Source organism: Choristoneura fumiferana, chromosome 30, assembly GCF_025370935.1.
Source record: "Choristoneura fumiferana chromosome 30, NRCan_CFum_1, whole genome shotgun sequence".
Classification (NCBI taxonomy): Eukaryota; Metazoa; Arthropoda; class Insecta; order Lepidoptera; family Tortricidae; genus Choristoneura; species Choristoneura fumiferana.
In genome coordinates, this window is record NC_133501.1 from 2,522,407 (window position 1) to 2,542,848 (window position 20,442).

At 38.7% G+C, this 20,442-nt stretch overlaps 2 protein-coding genes across 2 annotated transcripts; both read left to right on the forward strand.

Moving 5' to 3' along the window:
- Positions 1-41: 41 nt before the first annotated feature.
- Cpsf5 (cleavage and polyadenylation specificity factor subunit 5) lies at positions 42-2,916 on the forward strand. The gene is made up of 4 exons (XM_074110135.1): positions 42-464; positions 1,257-1,368; positions 1,706-1,796; positions 2,199-2,916. Exons 1-4 carry the CDS (start codon positions 235-237, stop codon positions 2,444-2,446), a joined length of 681 nt encoding a protein of 226 aa, XP_073966236.1. The 5' UTR covers positions 42-234; the 3' UTR covers positions 2,447-2,916.
- A 1,834-nt stretch (positions 2,917-4,750) lies between these two features.
- Positions 4,751-16,135, forward strand: LOC141444568 (protein SpAN-like). The gene is made up of 9 exons (XM_074110134.1): positions 4,751-5,030; positions 5,737-5,921; positions 8,146-8,233; positions 9,621-9,667; positions 12,647-12,863; positions 13,145-13,317; positions 13,669-13,819; positions 15,211-15,353; positions 16,001-16,135. The coding sequence occupies exons 1-9, from the start codon at positions 4,928-4,930 to the stop codon at positions 16,121-16,123; spliced, it is 1,230 nt and encodes a 409-aa protein (XP_073966235.1). The 5' UTR covers positions 4,751-4,927; the 3' UTR covers positions 16,124-16,135.
- Positions 16,136-20,442: the final 4,307 nt, after the last annotated feature.

The following is a 20,442-nucleotide window of genomic DNA, read 5'->3' on the forward strand; positions in this document are numbered from 1 at the left end:
ATAGATTACAGATTTCTCATAGACAAAAAATATAAACTTCAATTTAAAAAAAAAGTAAAAAAGGTGTAATGGCCGCCCGCTGCTTGTTTGGCTTGTTAATTTCACGTTGTGTTTTCGCTGTCTAACTGCAGTTTATCAGTGTTTTTAACCCCGAATTCAATTGCAAGGGTTACTGTACCGTATTTAAGCCCCTGCCCTAAGTTTAGTGATATAGTTTTATATAAACGCTAAAATATGGCAGCGGTTCAAGGAACTCCTGGCAACAAGCCTTGGCCCGTGCGGCCTGGGATTCAGCATCAGAACAGCCAGAACAACAATAATCTGACGCTGAACAGGACGATAAACCTGTATCCGCTGACAAACTACACGTTTGGCACGAAGGAGCCTCTGTTTGAGAAGGATGCGTCAGTACCGGCGCGGTTCCAAAGAATGCGGGAAGAATTCGTGAAAATCGGCATGAGGAGGTGAGGATCGCCATTTGCTTAGTGTCTTGTTTTTAGTTTTTACGATAAACACTTATTAATGCTTGTGTAGCAGATTTCATTGAAAGTTCATAATCATAACCTTAGGATACATTTTTGGTCCAACTATGTTGTGCTCAACACGACACTCGTCCTGGCGGTAAATACATCATATATATCATATCCAAGTTGTTGGATCGGATTTAGAAGCACCAGGCATTTGTTCATCCTTTTTTCTTTTATTTATTATCTCTGGTTGTTCCTCCATGGTAACAAAATAAATAACATTAAGCATTATAAACCAATAACTGGGAGGCAGTTCAAACAAAGTATTTGATTGTAATGCATCAAAACAATTTTCAACTATAGTTCTACAGACCTAGCTGAGACGTTTTTCTCTTAAGTTGTATGTAAAATAGTTCCAACAGAAGACCAGCGACGGCAGCATGGCCGAATTCATACTGGATTGGGACCATTTTGTGATAATTTGTCTCTGTTTCTGTTTTTCTCTTTTTACCTGACTGCGAGAAGGAGAGTTAATTTTTTAAAAAGACCTTGAATGGCATGAATAAATGGATGGTCTCAATGTAAATCATCGAAATGTAATGTTTATATTTTCAGTATTATACCATAAACCAAATTAAAATGCTGTACTGAAAAGTGCCGAAATTGACTTGATAATTTACATAGGGACCGTTGAAATGTTTTTCTTTCAATTCTAATTACTACAGATAATTGGTGCAACTTCCTTCAGAGAGCTTGTTATGTTTCATGCTGAATTGATGATTTTTCCAGATCAGTGGAAGGTGTCCTGCTGGTACATGAGCATGGACTACCGCATGTGCTGCTCCTGCAATTAGGAACTGCCTTTTTCAAGCTGCCAGGTGGTGAATTAAATCCTGGAGAGGTGAATATACAGCATAATTTAAAATTAATCTAGAAACCTGTAGAAATTGGGTTCATCATCATCTAAGATAGTGGTAGGCAAACCACAGCCTGTGGGCCACATGCGGCCTGAGGCCCTATAACCATGCCTTTTAGATGCGACAAAATGACAGGTAGTTTTTGGTTAGATATAGATTACTCATACTCCTGTAGGATAAGTCTATAAAAGTTAATATGATGAGTCTAGTTTTTCTTTACATCAATAAAAATAGGTATTGGGAAAATTCAAATCAAACATTATCAATTTTTTTATATTGCTAGTTAATATATATTGAGGGGTAATATATTTTTATTTCCAGGATGAAATTGAAGGTCTGAAGAGATTACTGACTGAGACACTTGGTAGACAAGATGGAGTGAAGCAGGAGTGGCTAATAGAAGACACAATAGGTGAGAAATTAAAATTTTTTTTTGTTTTGATTTTGGGAAAAAAAAAACATTCTATTTAAAGTGCTGCATACCAGCATCTTAAAGCATTTCGTAGGTACATTACATTATAAATTTTGATTTTCGGTGTTTTATCCTTCAAACTACTACAGACTAATAATAATGAGTTCTAGTGACCTATAAACAGAGTACATTTTTAGTAGAAAGTGTCAATTACTGGTCACTCTTATTACTGGCTGCCTTATACTAAAAATGGAATTCTAGTCACCTATCAATAGAATTAATTAATTAATTTTAGTTTTAATTTTTAGTGTAAGGTGGTAGGTAATTATGCTACCAACCTTTTTCATTTCTAACCATTCATAATAATAACCACCACTAAAACCCCCATCCTTAATTTTCCAGGCAACTGGTGGCGCCCCAACTTTGAGCCCCCGCAGTACCCATATGTGCCTCCGCACATAACCAAACCCAAAGAGCATAAACGGCTGTTCCTAGTGCAGTTACAGGACCGAGCTCTGTTCGCTGTCCCAAAGAACTACAAACTAGTGGCAGCACCCTTGTTCGAGCTTTATGATAACGCACAGGGCTACGGTCCCATCATCTCCTCGCTGTCGCAGAGTCTGTGCAGATTCAACTTTATTTATATGTGAGGTGTTGATGTGTGAGAATGACATGAGCTATCTTGCTCTATTGCAGCCACTGTTTTGAAAGTGATTGATAAACTGGTCAAATGTAATAACACTTTGCTGCTGTCAGGAGACATGGTTGTTAACCTAACCTAAACAGTTACAAAAAAAAGTTGAAGTTGAGTGTCTCATTGTTTCGGTGTACATTTTTAATGCAGTTTTTCATTAAGTCCTCCTTTTACTTGGTTTTATTAGAATGAATCAACTTGAAATGAATGTCTTCAACTCGTGAAAGTTGTCATGCAATGGACTTCATTTGGGTTCTTTAGGTAAATACAGCATTGAGACTTGGCACCAGACCTTTGAATTATCTTATGTCAAAAGCAAATTTCTACATGTCATTCTCATGTAACAAAAATGGACGATTTAGTTAAGAAACATTGTAAAACCTTTTTAATTATTAAGTATATTTGACTAAAGTATGGAGAAAAATCTACGGCGTTTTATTTTTATTGTACCTCAAGCAAGAAGACTGTTACTAGTTTTTAAGTTTAAAATAATTATGATAAACATAAAATGATTGTTTTTAAATTAAAGTCTAAGAAAATCTTGTAAAGTTCCGGCAACGTAACGCTCTCAGTCCAATTTAAAGGTGATGTTACAAAATACGAAGGAAAAATTACGTTCCAACTGACGAATCAGCTGGTTTTACTGTCGAAAATATTGAAGGGAGCGGTCCTACGGATGTCGCTAGTTTGTAGAATACGGTGTGACCACCGTAAATTAAAATATTAAAAAGATCTAGGCTCCGACATAATGGCAATGCTGAACATTACTAGATAGAACTAATCAACTTGCAAACCTGTTCATTTTATACAATTCCAAATGTCTCAATTAGTTTGAAATGTTATATTCATACTAATATAAAGAACTACCAATAAAAACAATTAATTGTTTGATTGTGTGTATGATACTAAAACTGAAGAGACATTTATACCTTTATATTTTTTCATACTTTATATGCAATTGTTACATACATGAGGAAAAGATAGAAACTATACTAGTCGAAACATAGTATGTTTATTATTTATAGTATTTAAAAGAAAAGTCTTTATTTACTTGTATTTTCGTTCTTTTTGTTTGTTTGAAAAGGGGTTTACGTATTACTTATTTGCCCCTTCTTGATGAATATAAAGATGCCAAATTAGTTTTTCTCATATTATTGACACTATTGATAAAATACAAGGGTTACTGTAAATATATCGTAATTCTAAACATTAAGTTTTTATGACTTAACTGAGACAGTGAGTCCATACTTTGTGGTTTTTAATTCAGTATTTTATTTATGGCAATTTTTTTTCACAACAATTTTTATAATAAATATTGAGATTCATTATGAAGATGAGATTTGTATTTGAGATATTATTTCAACGTATTTATAGTTTTCACTGAATAATTTGTACTCTAATAATGTAGCAGTTCGGCGGTTAGGACTATTACTTTGTACTTTTTAAAGTACGCTAGAACTTGTGAGGAATCTGTCTGTTTTTTTTTTATTGTAAATTATAATCTAGCGAGCAGAATTATAAAGATGAGTAGGTAGAGTATGTATTTTTTAAACATATTCTTATACATTATAGTACCTACGTATGTACTTAAAAGTTACGTATATGGCGCCAATGTAAATGGTGCACTTGTTATTCTTGTATTGTACAAAATTATTAAGACTGAAGCTAAAATATGAAAATACGCATATTTTGACAATTTTAAAACATGTACAATGGGCTAGTGTCATAAAAAAAACAAATCCGTCGAATAGATTATCAAAAAATATAGGATACTTATTTTTTCTTCCGTTAATTAAACAAAAAATGATGGAGATACAGGCGGTTAAATTTCGTGTGACGTCACTAGCACGGCGTGACGTAACGTGCCCCCGCTCTCTCGAAATTTGACGGGCTTCATCTTCGTCATTTTGTGTTTCATTGACAAAAGAAATAATAAGTGCCCAGTGTTGTGATAATTTAATTGATGGGATCAGGGGCTGTTTCACCACCCGTTGATTAATTTTATTTGACGGATAAATGTGATGCCGTGTCCGTCTATTGTAACAACACAAACAGAGACGGCATCACATTTATCCGTCAAATAATTTTAATTAATAGATGGTGAAACAAGGGGTTAATATAATATTTTTTACCCATGAAACTACCCTATTGGTACTTATTGTCGTTTTCTAGTCATAAAAATACCTTCTGTGATATTATCTATAGAAATGTATTTGATATTGAATATTAAACAATCGAGATTCGCATCAAATTTTACTTAACAATAACCTGCGTACGGATTATTCAAATCATGCAAACGCAAATTTCCAATTACTTCGACGTCGTAAAAAGGTATATAAAAAACTAAAAACGAGCGAGTCTTGTACCGTCATATGTTAGTACGTGTATCTTGCATGAAAGGCTATATTTATATATTTATTTTAGTTATTCAGTAGATATGCGCTTTTTAGTGTTGCTGTGTTTTTTGTATTTTGACTTTGGAGAATGCATGCTGTGGCCCAAAGGAGTGGTGCACTATGCGATCAATCAGAAAGATTATGGTAAGATTAACGATAGTAGAAGGAAAGAAAAATCATTTTATTGCAATAGGTATAATGTTATAAACTTATACGAGGCTCATAAGGGGTCATTCATAAATACGTCACACGTTAGGGGAGGGAAGGGTCAGGCGGTTTGTGACAAGAAAATGCGAATTCAAAGCAATAGGTCAGACGAGGAGGTAGAGTGGATATAAATGGTCAAAATTGGTGTGACAATTTATGAACGGACCAGAAAAAGACGGCTGATGCCAATCACTTCAAAATAATACCGAACGATATACGTAACATGGATATGACTAGGTACAATTGATTAAAAAATGGTAACATAATTACATAACATGTTAAAGGAAGGAAACTCACATAGTCACAAGTGAAAACGCCAATGTAATTGACTAGTCTAAAACGTAATAGATACTTAAACACTTTATAGTCTCAAGAGGTGGCAATTTACAAATGGCCAGTAGTTTTTTAATACAGTCAACGTCATAAATAAGTGATCACTATTGTACCTTGTCATTTTAATGTCATGTTTGATAAGCCATACGAAATTGTTTACCGACTGAAAGGGAAAAGCTAAAAAAGTAGTCACTTATTTATGAACGTTGACTGTACAAAATTTGTTCTGTTTTTTGCAAAAAACTGCATTATATTTTTATACATGAATATACATAAAAAACTGATTGACTGTTGCTATCTTTCTTTCTAGACATACATTCCCAGGATGAAATAATATCCGCTTTCGAAACGCTAGAAAAGGAGATATGTATAAAATTCTTTAACACCCCGCTTAACTACAGCGTGAGCAACAAGGACAAAATACTGTATATCAGCAACCCCAACAAGCAGAAGAACTGCCCTCCTGAATACTACAACTATACCGGCAACGTTGTAGTAAGTGTCATCAACGTATCAAACTGAAGATGTCCGCCAGGAGGTCTCTATTGTTGCCCATAACGGTTTCCATAATAGTTATTACAGTATTTAATATCATAGGTCATTTCATTTAGGGTTATACTTGACAACAATTGTGAATTGATGTTTATATCTAGAAATGTTATGGATGAACTAAAGCAATTACTTTGCTCACCCGCGACCTTATGATACCTACGTCTATGAACCATATGTCTTAAATCTGGTAGCATGGCGAACGGTTGTTTCTCTGAGGATGAACTCCGGTTGAGTTCGAAACATGTCAGTGTAGCGTCGTGGCGCTAGTGGGGTTGTGTGATTTGTGTGTGTTCTTACTGTGTGGAGGTGGTGGAACTGCATGAACACACATTTCTTCGCGGGTGGGGCCAATCAACTATTTTACCGACACTGGCCGTCTCCTGCGTTACCAAAAAATCGTACTTCCAACAAGATATTTGACGGTTTAATAGGTTGAACTTACGTAGGATGGCATGTATTCATGTACACCATCTATTAAATTACAGAAAAAACATGATTACTTACAAAAATCTGCAATTGTTTGAAAAATGTCGCGGACAGATTAGTGTGGGTAAGAAAGTTGATTGACCCGGGCGTAGCTCTATTCTATCCTATACCACGCGCCATATAAATATGCCTAAAAGTTCATTACTTAATACTCAGTTTTGACGCATTTTTGAGATGCATTTTTTATGCGACGTCTTTACGTTACTCCCGGCACAGAGTACATATATAACTCCCGGATTGTGTTCGAATCGCTTAACGGTATAGTGCCTATTCAATTATTGGAATTATACCTTTAAAGTTTTTGTGGTACTAGTCGTGGCAATGAACTTTTAGGCAAAGTCAGGCGGCGGAAGGTATATCATAAGGTCGCGGGGGAGCAATATGGACATCCGCAAAAACACCTGATTTAATAAATTAATTTCATGGATATTAATTTCTGAGCATAGAAATTCGAAACAATAAATTAATGGTAAAGATTTTTTTTTATTAGAGCTGTGATTTGGAATTAAGAGGGGTTACCACGAAACTCGAAAATCGAAGTTCGTATCGCACCGTCCCTTTCACTCGCGTATTAAATGACATAAGCGTCTGCGGGACGGCAACATACGAAGTTCGAGTTTTGCACTTCGTGGTATAGGGCCAGGTCAATAATGGTATGAAATACCCTATTACAGGTGCAGTGAATGTTTCGCCATCGTATTTTGTCGGTAAATTTCGTATTTATCTTTATTTCTCAACTAGCTTACCAAAGTTTACTGAACCTAATGAGGGCTATCGTTTTTTGTCTCACTAGATGGCGCACTGTTGCGTGAGGTTTTTAAGTATGGTTTTGAAAGTCTGTTATTACGGGCGTGAAAACAAAGTTTAGATTAAAATCATATTTAATACACCTTAAAACCGTACCATATAAATATCGAGCATGCCACAGTGTTGCATAGTCCCTGTTTTGTTCGGAAAAAAGGGAGGACAAAGGTTTCCGAAAGACAAAACTGTCTTAAAACACAGACGTTCATTGCCCCGGAACGCATATTTGCCATAATTAATTTCAGATATTGCAAAATATTCACAAAATTATTCTAATTATAAATAAACCCGCGTAGCTCACCCGAAAACTATGAGATTTGACATTTCGGAGACCTCACGCTACACTAGCGCCTCTAGCGGCGAATTCATTCGCGATAGCCCTCATTGACAAAGCAATATTAATACCAACTTTTCCAACAAAATACGATCGAAAAACATACAATAGATCTGTAGTGTACAGTCAACGTCATAAATAAAATAAGTGATCACTTTTGTACCTTGTCATTTTAACGTTATCACGTCATGTTTCAAAAGCTATACGAAATTGTGTACCGAATGAAAGAGACAAGGTACAAAAGTAATCACAGCGGCGGCCTTACCCATTGCGAGGCTCAGGGCGGCAGGTACTTGCGTGCGAGGCCCTTTGTGCTTCGTGAAAACTGTGATGCGAAAATATAGTTAAAAAAATCTACCTATTTTTAAAAAAAATTGCTTGGGTTGTTGCGCGAGGCCCCGAGCGATTGCCCTGTTCGCCAACCCCCTAAGGCCGCCTCTGAGTAATCACTTATTTAAGGCGTTGACTGTACAATGTCCCATGATAATTATTAATTATTACTGTTAGTGGCAATGTGAAATATGATGGTAATAATGTTTTTAGGAGATGCCGATCGGTTACAAATGCATAAATAAGAAAGAGATAGCGAGAATAGCTATTGACATGCTGAAAGCGAGTATCGATCAAACGGGTGAGTCTAAATTTTGTTACACTGCACTGTATACAGGACTTCAGGGATCATTACGTAAGGCCCCAAGGGGGGGGGGGGTCTTTGCTCAGCTTATTTCTGATGACATGAGGAACAGGAGGCCTGGATGGTGATTTCATCAGCAACATTAATAAAAAAATATTGCTTACACTTGAATAAAAATTAATAACCACCGACGCATATATGCGTTTCCAGAACTTTGGTCAGAGCCGATGTCATAATTATTCATACGTTTTGCACGCACATGTGCGTCGTTGGCACCTGTGGAAGTCAGGTGGCAGGGAATGTGTTAAACACTATATAACACTGTTTACGTAAGCATTTTAGAATTTTGCTTACTTTTGCTGACAAGCAAAAGGGAGGAGAGGAGTCAAAAACTGCAAAAAATTTGCTTACGTTATACTTGAATGATACCCGGGCACGTGTGACATAGATTAAAACTCATTAAGAGTGTCATTAAGTTATTCTTGTAGCCCATGGATGAATGTCTTGGTATCTTATGTTACATTACAAAATACCCCTGGCAAGTTGTTTTTGGTAAAAGGTTGAGATTATCAAATACTTCATATCCAGGTGCTCCTCTCGGCGGTGCTTTTATTTCCTTAATGTCTTTATCCAAGACGGCAATCCCCTTTGATTTGCTTTCACATTTTTGAAAATACAAACTGAAATATAGATGCACAGAAAAATAAGACCATCACTGGGAATCGAACCCAGGTCCTCGGTAATCCGTACCGCGTGCTATACCGCTACCCCACTGATGGTCAACGGTACCGACACGAATTTCCCTATGCACCTCATATCTCAGCTTGTTTTTGTTTCTTAGTCACTTAAGCAGCGACGCTAGCGACATCTATGCCGTAGCCCTCATCGAGAAACTTTTTCGGCATTCCATTGGAACTAACCGCTCACCCGGACAAGAGATATCGTTACTAAGCAATCAAATTAAGATTGGTTTTTTGGAATCTTTTTGTATTTTTTATTTCAATTCCAAATTTTTACTTTTACGGTCATCCCGTAAAACCTAAATTGAAATACAAACTGAAATATAGATGCACAGAAAAAACAGAAAAATAAGACCATCACTGGGAATCACATTCATTCATTTCATTCTTCACATTTTTAAAGAGATATTAATGTATGTATATCTATACAAATGAGAGTTTCTGTAACAGGCTTATTGGCTCTAGACTCGCGAGATCAGTTTGTCAACTTAGACATTTGTGTCACGTTTGGGATTGGTTTATATTATAACCAATTTAGCCAAGCAAGCAAAACTAACGCCAAACGGACCTCACGATACTAACGCCATCTAGCGACATTCCACCTGCCGGAAAACTCATTAATCTAAGATCTAAATGATTTCCAGTGCACACCGTTAACAGTTACGATTTGGTGAAGCTATTTGAAGAACAAGTAAGTTAAATAAAAACATAATTACTATAATTAGTTCACTTGACGACCACTTGAGTGTAGCCTGCATTTAGACAGTAAATCGGAAACTACCCTGCTGTTCGTCCAGATTTGTGTGGAATAGTTCAGCTACCCGCCAAAAGATGGCGTTTTAAGTACGTAGTTCTACTACTCACCAAAAGAGGTCGCTACCAATCCCATTAGGGATACTGACAGCAGAACCTTAGTAATAACACAGAGTACATATATAACAGACACCACCTAGTACAAGCAAATGGTATCACCCTAATACTGGCTATTCAACTGGCTATTTTTCTTTCCTTCGATTTTCCAATAGATGGCACCAGTGAGAACACAAATAACACGATACGTATTGCCATCTAGTGAGACACTAAGGATACGGTACACTGACAACAACCAACAAGCTCACCTACTGAGCCTAGACGACTAGAGATATGCATGATGTCTCTGTCTTATTTACGTCATTAGAAGAGAATGGCATGTTTCTCTCAAATTGTTTCGACGAATGTGAGCAAGCGCGGGGGCAAGCCCAGCGCATTCCGGTTATTCGCCATCTAGCGTCACAATTGCAAAACACTACGAAAGCCTCGTAGCTGAAATGTAGCCACATGTAGCCTATTCTTTCGTATTCTCAATTTATTAAAGCTGGCCTGGCCAAGCCTGGGTAAATGCAGCGAAAATACGGGATTTAAATACCAGTACCTTAAAAAAGGAGTTTAACTTTGCCTCTAGGTCCCTCAAAAGAGACATTTCCAGAGCTAAGTCGTTGCACATTGGTAGAATTGGCGAGAGACTAGAGCGTCTCCCTTCGGGAACTCGTGCGTTCTGGTCTCTTGCCAAAGCTATTCAGGGGAATTTCTGCACGCCATCTTTTCCGCCTTTACATGCGGGTAACGATTCGTTGGCCCACGACGCAAAGGATAAAGCTGATCTTCTAGCTAAACTCTTTGCGTTCAACTCGACTTTGGATGACGGGGGACACACGCCGCCGACTATACCGCGGTGTGAGAGCTGTATGCCGGATATCCGGTTCCACCAAAGCTCAGTGCGTAGAGCACTTCTCTCCCTCGATATCCATAAGTCGAATGGGCCCGATGGAATCCCCCCGATAGTGTTGAAGACTTGCGCTCCTGAGTTGGCTCCGGTTCTAACGCGTCTTTTTCGGCTCTCCTACTCTTCTGGCGTAGTCCCGATCTCATGGAAGTCTGCTCTGGTGCACCCGATACCTAAAAAAGGAGACCGCTCCAACCCATCTACCTATAGGCCAATAGCCATAACGTCCCTGTTCTCGAAAATAATGGAGTCCGTTATCAACGACCAGCTCCTTCGGTACCTAGAGGATCACCAACTGCTGAGTGACCGACAATACGGTTTCCGTAGCGGCCGCTCGGCTGGTGATCTTCTGGTTTACCTGACACATCGTTGGGCACAGGCGATTGAGACAAAGGGTGAAGCATTGGCTGTTAGCTTAGATGTAGCGAAGGCCTTTGATCGGGTTTGGCACAAAGCACTCCTTTCAAAACTTCCGTCTTTTGGGCTTCCCGAGAAATTATGCGGATGGATCGGCAGCTTCCTAACGGACAGAAGCATAAAGGTCGTAGTTGACGGCGCATGCTCTGACTCCATGTCTGTGAATGCTGGTGTTCCTCAAGGCTGTGTGCTATCGCCTACGCTGTTCCTTCTGCATATCAATGATATGCTGCCAACTGGCGGCATTCACTGTTATGCGGATGATAGTACGGTTGATGCCTCTTACACCGGCCGCGCCAATATTTCTCGGGAAAACGTCACAGAGTGCCGAAACAAACTTGTGTCTGAAATTGAGACTTCCCTTAAAGAAGTTTCAGAATGGGGTCGACTTAATTTAGTCCGTTTTAACCCCACAAAGACACAAGTTTGCGCGTTTACCACAAAAAAGTCTGCGTTTGTCGCATCACCTCTTTTCGAAAGCACTTCCCTAGCTACCACAGCCAGTATCGGAATCCTTGGTATCGACATCTCGAGTGAAGTCCAGTTCCGCGGCCATTTAGAGGGTAAGGCTAAATTAGCCTCAAAGAAGCTCGGCGTGCTCAACAGATCGAGACAGTATTTCACTTCGGCCCACCGCCTCCAGCTTTATAAGGCGCAGGTTCGCCCACATATGGAATACTGCTCTCATCTGTGGGCAGGGGCTCCCCAGTACCAGCTTCTCCCTCTGGACCGCATACAACGGAGAGCGACTCGAATAGCCGGCTGCCAACGTGTTTCCGATCGACTTGACTCTTTGGCGCTGCGTAGAGATGTAGCTTCACTGTGCATCCTCTATCGCATGTACAACGGGGAGTGCTCCGAGGAGTTATTTGGGTTGATCCCTGCCGCATCCTTTCGCCACCGACCTACGCGACAACACTTCCATCCTCACCATTTAGATGGTTGGCGGTCCTCTACTGTGCGTTTTTCCAGAAATTTCCTGCCTCGCACAGCAAAACTCTGGAATGAGCTATCGCCCGCGGTATTCCCGGACCGCTATGACCTTCAAGTTTTCAAGAAAAGAGCGTACTCCTACCTTAAAGGCCGGCAACGCACTTGTGACTCTTCTGGTGTTGCAGGTGTCCATGGGCGACGGTAATCGCTTACCATCAGGCGATCCGCCTGCTCGTTTGCCCCCTATACCATAAAAAAAAAAAAAAAAAAATATTTTTATGGTGTTTCTTATCTTCAAATTAAGGAGTTGAATTAAGGTTGATGTGAAGTTGTGTTTATAAAATATGCTAGTCTTTATTTTAATCTTAATATTTCTACTTAATTCGGCTTATTCACATTTTATAATTTACAAATGTTAATAGTAGTGCCATCTATTGCTGTTTTTTTGTATTAAATATAGCTTGTAGGGATTGGTAGGCCATGGTAATAAATAGGATACCATTGGGCACCCTTTGGGTACGAAACTTGAAATATTCGAATTAAATATTCATCTCACAGGACCAAGCCAAAGCTCGCTCAACTTTCCTGAAAACGGAAGACCGCAACTATATAAATGCTCACTACAACGCCGAGTGTACTTCACTCGCTTCGCGTGCCCCCTCGAGACGGACTGGCGACGAAGAGGAGGGGGGGTTGAGTTCACAGAACGAACAGTATTATGAAAAAAAACTTTGGCCGCTGGGCATTGTGATGTATGCTGTTGATGATGACCTGCGTAAGTTAAAAATGGCTGGCTACAGATGACGGTTAAGTTATCGCATTAAAATCATATTAAGTAAAGCGAGGTCGAGGTAGTTCAGCTACTCGCCGAAAGATGGCGTGACCAAACATTAAAAAAAATAACAATTTAAGACGAGTTTTCCGATGATAAAACATTGATATATAGATTTTTAAACGCGAATCCCTTATCATTTACAGGTATTTCGTTTGATAAAAAGAGTACTAATAGCCCTTCTCTGTCAGCCTTATCGTTAGCAACATTCGTATTTTACTCAGGAAGTACCCCAGAATACAAGCTGCTGACGTACGCCATGACGCAAATCGAGCTGGCGTCCTGCGTGGTGTTCAATGAAGTCAAGACTTCAGATACATTGGCACCAAACAACATGCTGGTGTTCGGGAAGGAGGGGGAGCAGTGGCCCGCACTCGGCGTCCAAGAGGGCAATCAGGTAATCTGGGTTGATCCGTAAAGTGTGCAGTTTATATCGAACGAGGGTAACTATACAATTAATTAATTTTGTGCCCTTTTTAGGGTTCCGTAGTCAGCTAGGAACGCTTATAGTTTCGCCATGTCTGTCCGTCCGCAGCTAAGCTCAGAGACGGTTAGTACTAGAAAGCTGTAATTTAAAGGGTATAATGTAATGTAAGGGTTGCTATAATATCTATCGGCAAGTAACACAGATCGGCTACTTTTATCCCTGGAAAATATAAAGTTGCGATTACAGAAGAAGCTGTAAACAACAACTAGTATAACGTAAATTTAACAGTACGAGTGACCTAGGTGTTTATGTGATGTACAGACAATAAACCTACACGCGATGGTGCACGGCGCGCCGGGGCATACGACGCATGCGCTGGTCAACTTGCTGCGTGCACTTGGCGTGCCCATGATGTCCAACCGCTATGACCGGGACAACTACATATCTGTCAACTGGGGGCAGGTCAAGACAGGTATAACGGCTGTGACACTCGCTGTAACAGTACTTGCAACACTGACTGTAACACTAACGTCAACTGGGGGCAGGTCTAGACAGATAAACTGGCTGTAACACTACTTACAACACTGACTGTAACATTAACGACAACTAGCTGTCGAATACGAGCAGGTCAAGACAGGTATACTGGCTGTAACACTACTTACAACACTGACTGTAACATTAACGACAACTAGCTGTCGAATACGAGCAGGTCAAGACAGGTATACTGGCTGTAACACTACTTACAACACTGACTGTAACATTAACGACAACTAGCTGTCAAATACGAGCAGGTCAAGACAGGTATACTGGCTGTAACACTACTTACAACACTGACTGTAACGTTAACGACAACTAGCTGTCGATTACGAGCAGGTCAAGACAGGTATACTGACTGTAACACTACTTACAACACTGACTGTAACATTAACGACAACTAGCTGTCGATTACAAGCAGGTCAAGACAGGTATACTGGCTGTAACACTACTTACAACACTGACTGTAACATTAACGACAACTAGCTGTCGATTACGAGCAGGTCAAGACAGGTATACTGGCTGTAACACTACTTACAACACGGACTGTAACATTAACGACAACTAGCTGTCGAATACGAGCAGGTCAAGACAGGTATACTGGCTGTAACACTACTTACAACACTGACTGTAACATTAACGACAACTAGCTGTCGAATACGAGCAGGTCAAGACAGGTATACTGGCTGTAACACTACTTACAACACTAAGGGGCTGTTTCACCATCCATTGATTATATAGTGTTAGCTGGCGGTTAGGTGTGATGCCGTCTCTATTTGTTTTGTTCGAATAGACGGAGATGGCATCACATTTAACCGTCGGTTAACGCTAATCAATGGATGGTGAAACAGCCCCTAACTGTAACATTAACGACAACTAGCTGACGATTGGAAGCAGGGGCCTATTGTCTAAGTATTTAAAGGCCCCTGTTCCAAGAGACAGTCATAACACCGCCATGTCCGATACACTGATTTAACGAATAAACTTAAAGGATCAATAAATCATCTAAATTCAAGTTATTTGAAAGTGTTACAAAGCAAAAGTTGTAGTTATGCGGGTTGAATCGACCTAATCCATACTAATATCATAAATGCGAAAGTGTGTGTGTGTTTGTATGTTTGTCCGTCTTTCACGTCGAAACGGAGTAACGGATCGACCTGATTTTTGGCATAGAGATAGTTTACGGGCCAGAGACGGCGCGGCGGGGCGGTTCGGTTAGGCTACTTTTTATCCCTAAAAATGCACAGTACTCGAGGGAACAGCGCGCGATAACCGAATTCCACGCGGAAGAAGCCGCGGGCAAAAGCTAGTAATAATATATTTCCCCAGGGCAAGAGCATCTTCTAGAGAAGGTGGATCGCGAGGCGTGGGTGGAGTCTATCCCGTACGACTTCAACAGCGCCACGCATGCGCCCGCCAACTATTTGTGTGGCGAGTGCCGTCCCGGAGTCAACACCGTTGTGCCTTTGCAGGTCAGTCATCATCTCGAACTATATGCCCACTGCTGGGCAGTAGCTCCCAAGCGAGCCCAGTGCGGGATTTAGAGCGCCTTTCAATCTTCTCCTATCCTACTAATATTAGGTATAAAATGTGAATGTTTGTCAGTGAGTGAGTGAGTATGTTTGTTACTTCTTCACGCTGAAACGGCTGGACGGATTTGGATGAAATTTGGCAAAAAGTTAGTTTATAACCTGGATCAAAACATAGGATATTCCCACGGGATAGGGATAAAATCTTGAAATAACAACTGCTGGGCTTAGAGTCATAAAATTTGGTATGTAGTTAGCTGCACATAAGCTACTTTTTATCCCGATATTCTTACGGGATAGGGATAAAATCTCGAAATAACAGCCGCTGGGTTTAGAGTCATGAAATTCAGCATGCTTGTTATAATATAACGTCAATGAGAACCACGATGTAATTTCAGGGAATTCCCACGAGAATTTAATAAAATCCCGGAATTTCAATTCAACTGCTGTATCTAATGATTTACGCGTGCGAAGCCGCGGGTAAACGCTAGTTGTACAATAAAATGTATTGTACCTACAATGTTATTTTAGGTCTAGGGGCAGCCCGACTAAATAATTATCGTTCACATACAAACTTTAACCTATTTCAGGACTTCTTCTGGCAGCGCACCCTCTTGATGGGCCACAAATCCGAGCTCAGCGCGTCCGACAAAAAACTGCTCAGCATGATATACGGCAAACAATGCAAGCACCGATTCCTGCCCAGTACATAGATTGATTGTTCACTGACTTGTTTTATTACCCGACTACCACAAGGTTTTATGTATCTAAATATACGACTATACGAGCATGTTCCTGATTTCACCACCGCATAACATCTACCATTGCAGATTGCGTTATAGATATGGATACCTCAAGTGCCAGTAATCACCGCTGTCTTACTTACAGTGCACTGCTGCTTGATTAGCGAGCAAGATGTGGTAGATGGACCTTGCACAATACCACTGCAAAAAAATAAAACTGTTTGATATTTATTCACTTTTATTCGCACTTTACGCGCTTAATTTTTAATCATGACATTGTTATTTTTTCTTATAACCGTCGACCGGGGATGGCCTAATACGAGCAAAAAAGTAAAACATAGATCGTCCTCGCCAAACTGAACAACATTAGTTCAGCGATTTTTAAAAATAATGGAGTCTTTGAAATTGAATTTTCCTTTTTTCATATTTCATACAAAATTAATACTGACGTCGCCTGTCACTCTACAAACATCAAGCATTTTGCTTTACATTGCTTCTTCGAATAAACTTAAAAGTGTAATCATTAATAAAAAATAAAAAAAACTATTTATTTTTAAAAGTCGCTGAACTGTTGTTCAGTTTGAGGAGTATAATCTATGTTTTAATTATTTGCTCATATTACAGGCCACACCCGGTATAACAGTTGATATCAAAATTCACGAATGTCTCTGGTGTGCCTCCTGAGGCTTAGACGATAATAAGACATTAGATCTTTACGACAATCTTTACTTTTACATATATTAATGTTTTATAAATGTGTTATATATTTATTGTATATAGTTAGGTATTTGAGGTTTATATATGCATTTATATTTATTCAAATGTTTTGCTCTATTTGTCGATCCTTGTTTTTTGGATTGCTCCTCTACCACTCAAAGGTTGACTGGCAGAAATCCCTGCAGGGATAAGTCCGCCTTTGTACTTAACACAATTTTTATTTATGGTACCTTTTTGTTTTCCTTTTTGTACAATAAAGAGTATAAACAAACAAACAACGTTCAGTCTACATTTTCATTTTTTTTTATACATATATCATGTGACACTTGATTATATACCAATTGACCTAGTCCCAAACTATGAAGCTAAGCAAAGCTTAGCTTGTACTATTGTAGGATTTGATCTACATACACGCACATATGAGAATATAAGTATGTAAATGCAAGTTGCATACAATGTGCTGCCATCTAGCGTGGAATAGCGGAAAGATAATTGACAGCTGTTTATAAAAAATATCCATTGCCCGATAGATGTCACTAAAACATTGCATTGTAAAATAAACTATGCGAAAGCATTTAGATTCAACACAGCATGCTACTCGAATTATGAAATTCAAATTTGACAAGAAGGAAATCATTTTTTTTCCTCTGCAAGACAAACTAAGGTAATTCAATTTTTGGGATATTATGACCCCATCGTTCCATGCGATGGACAAACTAAGGTAGAATAAAAACAAAATTGTAGCCTTGCAGTTCGTTTATTTATATTGCTAAAAAACTATATGTAGCTATGTTCTATTCTATATCTATATACATAATTAATACTGAGATTAAGATCTGCATTGCATGTACAATGAACCAACTATTTAACTTTGCCATTATGAGATAATAAGTCATACGATAAACATTGTCATAGACGAATAAAATTACTTACTAGCATAAGGTTCAGTGGTGACCCAGGAATCAAATTGTTTGACTTTACATACATGAGGTTTATATACCATAAACGAGACCATAATTCGGGCTACCCCCTAGCAAAATATAATATATATCCTACCAATAATAAATGAGTAGTGTAAATCGTTAATTACTGGCCACCTTACACTAAAAATAAATTCGAGTTACCTATAAACAGAGTTAATTTTTAGTATAAAGTGTAACTTACTGGCCACCTTATACTGAAATGAATTCTTGTCACCTATAAACAGAGTTCATTTTTAGTATAAAGTGTAACGCACTGGCCACCTTATACTGAAATGAATTCTAGTCAACAGTTCATTTTTAGTCTAAGGTGTCAATTACAGGCCACCCTTCAATAACTGGCCACCTTATACTAAAATTTTTAGTAAAAAGTGGCCAGTAATTTATTGACGCTTTACTATGTATAAATATAAATGTCACAAGGGCAAGCAAGACACCTATTTGGCTAAAAAGCCACATATGTATTTGAGTATTTTCACAGTTCAGTCTGCAAAGCTCTCATTGGCGTATCTAGGGTTATTTTTTTATTTTTTAGGGGGGGTCTGGCCTGAATTTGTGTGAAGATCTATATCAGTATTATACAGTTTTGAATCGGTAGCCTAACATCCTGTGGTGGGCACTAGACCATATTGGGGTGGCCCCCCCCCCCCCTCTATGTACGCCTATGAAAGCGCTTCTTTCTTTATTTGCTTAAAAACGAGTATTGGAGCAATGGCCACCGGCGAGAACCATAATTTCATCACCATATGAACCGTATGACGTCCACTGTTGGACATAAGCCTCCCCCTCCCATAAACTTGTGCAAATCAGTGGCAAGGAAAGGCGAAAAGTGACTACATCGATTCTAGAAGGAAATACTAGCTATGAAATTTCTATTCCTCTAACAGCTGTGTCTAAAAACCGTCTGGCACTAAAATGACTACATACGTTTTGCTGTCAACAAAAAATAAACCTTATTGCACTTGTGTTACATTTCATATCGAAATAGGGAATATTACTGCAATTTTCTCCCGTCAGAGGGCAGCACCAGCACAAACCGTACAGTTTTTTGAGTATCAAATGTCCGTAAGATGCCATAGGGCATAGTAGCATATTATTTCAATACGGTATTTGACTATTTTGTATATGTTTTATAAATTAAAGCTACACAATGCCTGTTATCGAATAGAAAAACAATTTTTAAGCTACCTTTACAAATAACAGAGTTATAAAAGTTTGAAATTCAAGATTAGACAGAGAAAGACATACTGGCATGTGACGTCACACGCCAGTACCGCCATACTTGCTGCATAGAGAAAAGCGTTTGAGAAAGAGACAGGTATATGGATTTTTCAAAAAATCACTATAAACCCAATTTTCAACCGAGTTCAGTTTTCTCTTCGCTAAACACTGTCTGTACATCTATATTTTCATAATAATATTAAGATATGGCAAATTCAGGAGTTGTCAAATACCGTATTGTATTTTTTGGAAATACCGGGTGGGCCCTGTAACAGGAGCAAAAAATTATAAAAAACTGGTTCTGCTACTCAAATGGAACTTTAGTTCTGCAACTTTCAAAAATTAAATAATTTTATCATTATGTTTATTCCCAACAAATTTAATGTACGGCATCCAATAGCCTAAATGACATCGCCTGTCACGTAAAAAAATGACGGATTTCGCAATAAATTGCTTGTCCTATTAAACAAACTATAATAAAAATCATAATACAAGTTATTTTCAAAAGTTGTCGATCTAAAGTAGCTGAAGACGAAGAGTGGAAGCTGTGGTTTAATTTTTTGCTCCTGTTACAGGGCCCACCTTGTATAAAGAGAACTGACGTTGTCATGGCGGTTAGCGCTAGTGTCGCCCCCTTCGCAGAGCTTTGCGTAATATTCCCTATTACATATAGTTCATTTGAACAGTGAACTATAAAGTTTTACTTGGTTACTTCGCTTCCATACGTGTAAAACAGCTACGCTCGTGCGACACATTCGTATGGTAGCGAAGTAGAGACTTAAAGAAACGTTTGTAGTTAATTGCTAAGCCTAAATAAACTAAAAGAACTGGGAGAGATCCCTTTAAGGGACAAGTTCGCCTTTGTACATCTTATTATCTTGTTATCTGTTAATTTCATATGTTTTATGTACAAAAGTTTTACAATACAATATATTACTAGTCTAGTCCACTACTTCACAGGTGGTAGGTATATAGCCCGTAAATGCAAGAGAGCGCACAATATGCGCTACTCGTGTCGCACACGCATCGAACGTTCTCTTTTACTATAGTTCCGACAACGCACTGGCATCGCGTAAAGTGCTGCGGGTGTCTATGGACAGTGGTGATCACTTAACATCAGGTGACCCACTAGTATGTTTTTCTGGCTTCTCTAACATAAAAAAAAAGTTAATTAAACACCTAAGGCGTTTAAACAAATCGTACAAAGACCAGAATAAAAACAATTTATTTTAGACCAAAATGGTCAGTTAATACAAAAAAAGATTTTTAATTGCTTTGAAATCAAGTCAATTAGTACATAAGCTTGATATTGCCTTAAAAATTTAGGTGTCAAATACAGGTGCGTCCCGTGAGATATAACAAAATTTCATC

Coding starts and splice junctions, on each gene's coding strand:
- Cpsf5 (XM_074110135.1), top strand. CDS start 235: ATGGCAGCGGTTCAAGGAACTCCTGGCAACAAGCCTTGGCCCGTGCGG. Junction 465..1,256: donor GTGAAAATCGGCATGAGGAG/GTGAGGATCGCC, acceptor TGATTTTTCCAG/ATCAGTGGAAGGTGTCCTGC. Junction 1,369..1,705: donor GTGAATTAAATCCTGGAGAG/GTGAATATACAG, acceptor TTTTATTTCCAG/GATGAAATTGAAGGTCTGAA.
- LOC141444568 (XM_074110134.1), top strand. CDS start 4,928: ATGCGCTTTTTAGTGTTGCTGTGTTTTTTGTATTTTGACTTTGGAGAA. Junction 5,031..5,736: donor GATCAATCAGAAAGATTATG/GTAAGATTAACG, acceptor CTTTCTTTCTAG/ACATACATTCCCAGGATGAA. Junction 8,234..9,620: donor AGCGAGTATCGATCAAACGG/GTGAGTCTAAAT, acceptor AATGATTTCCAG/TGCACACCGTTAACAGTTAC.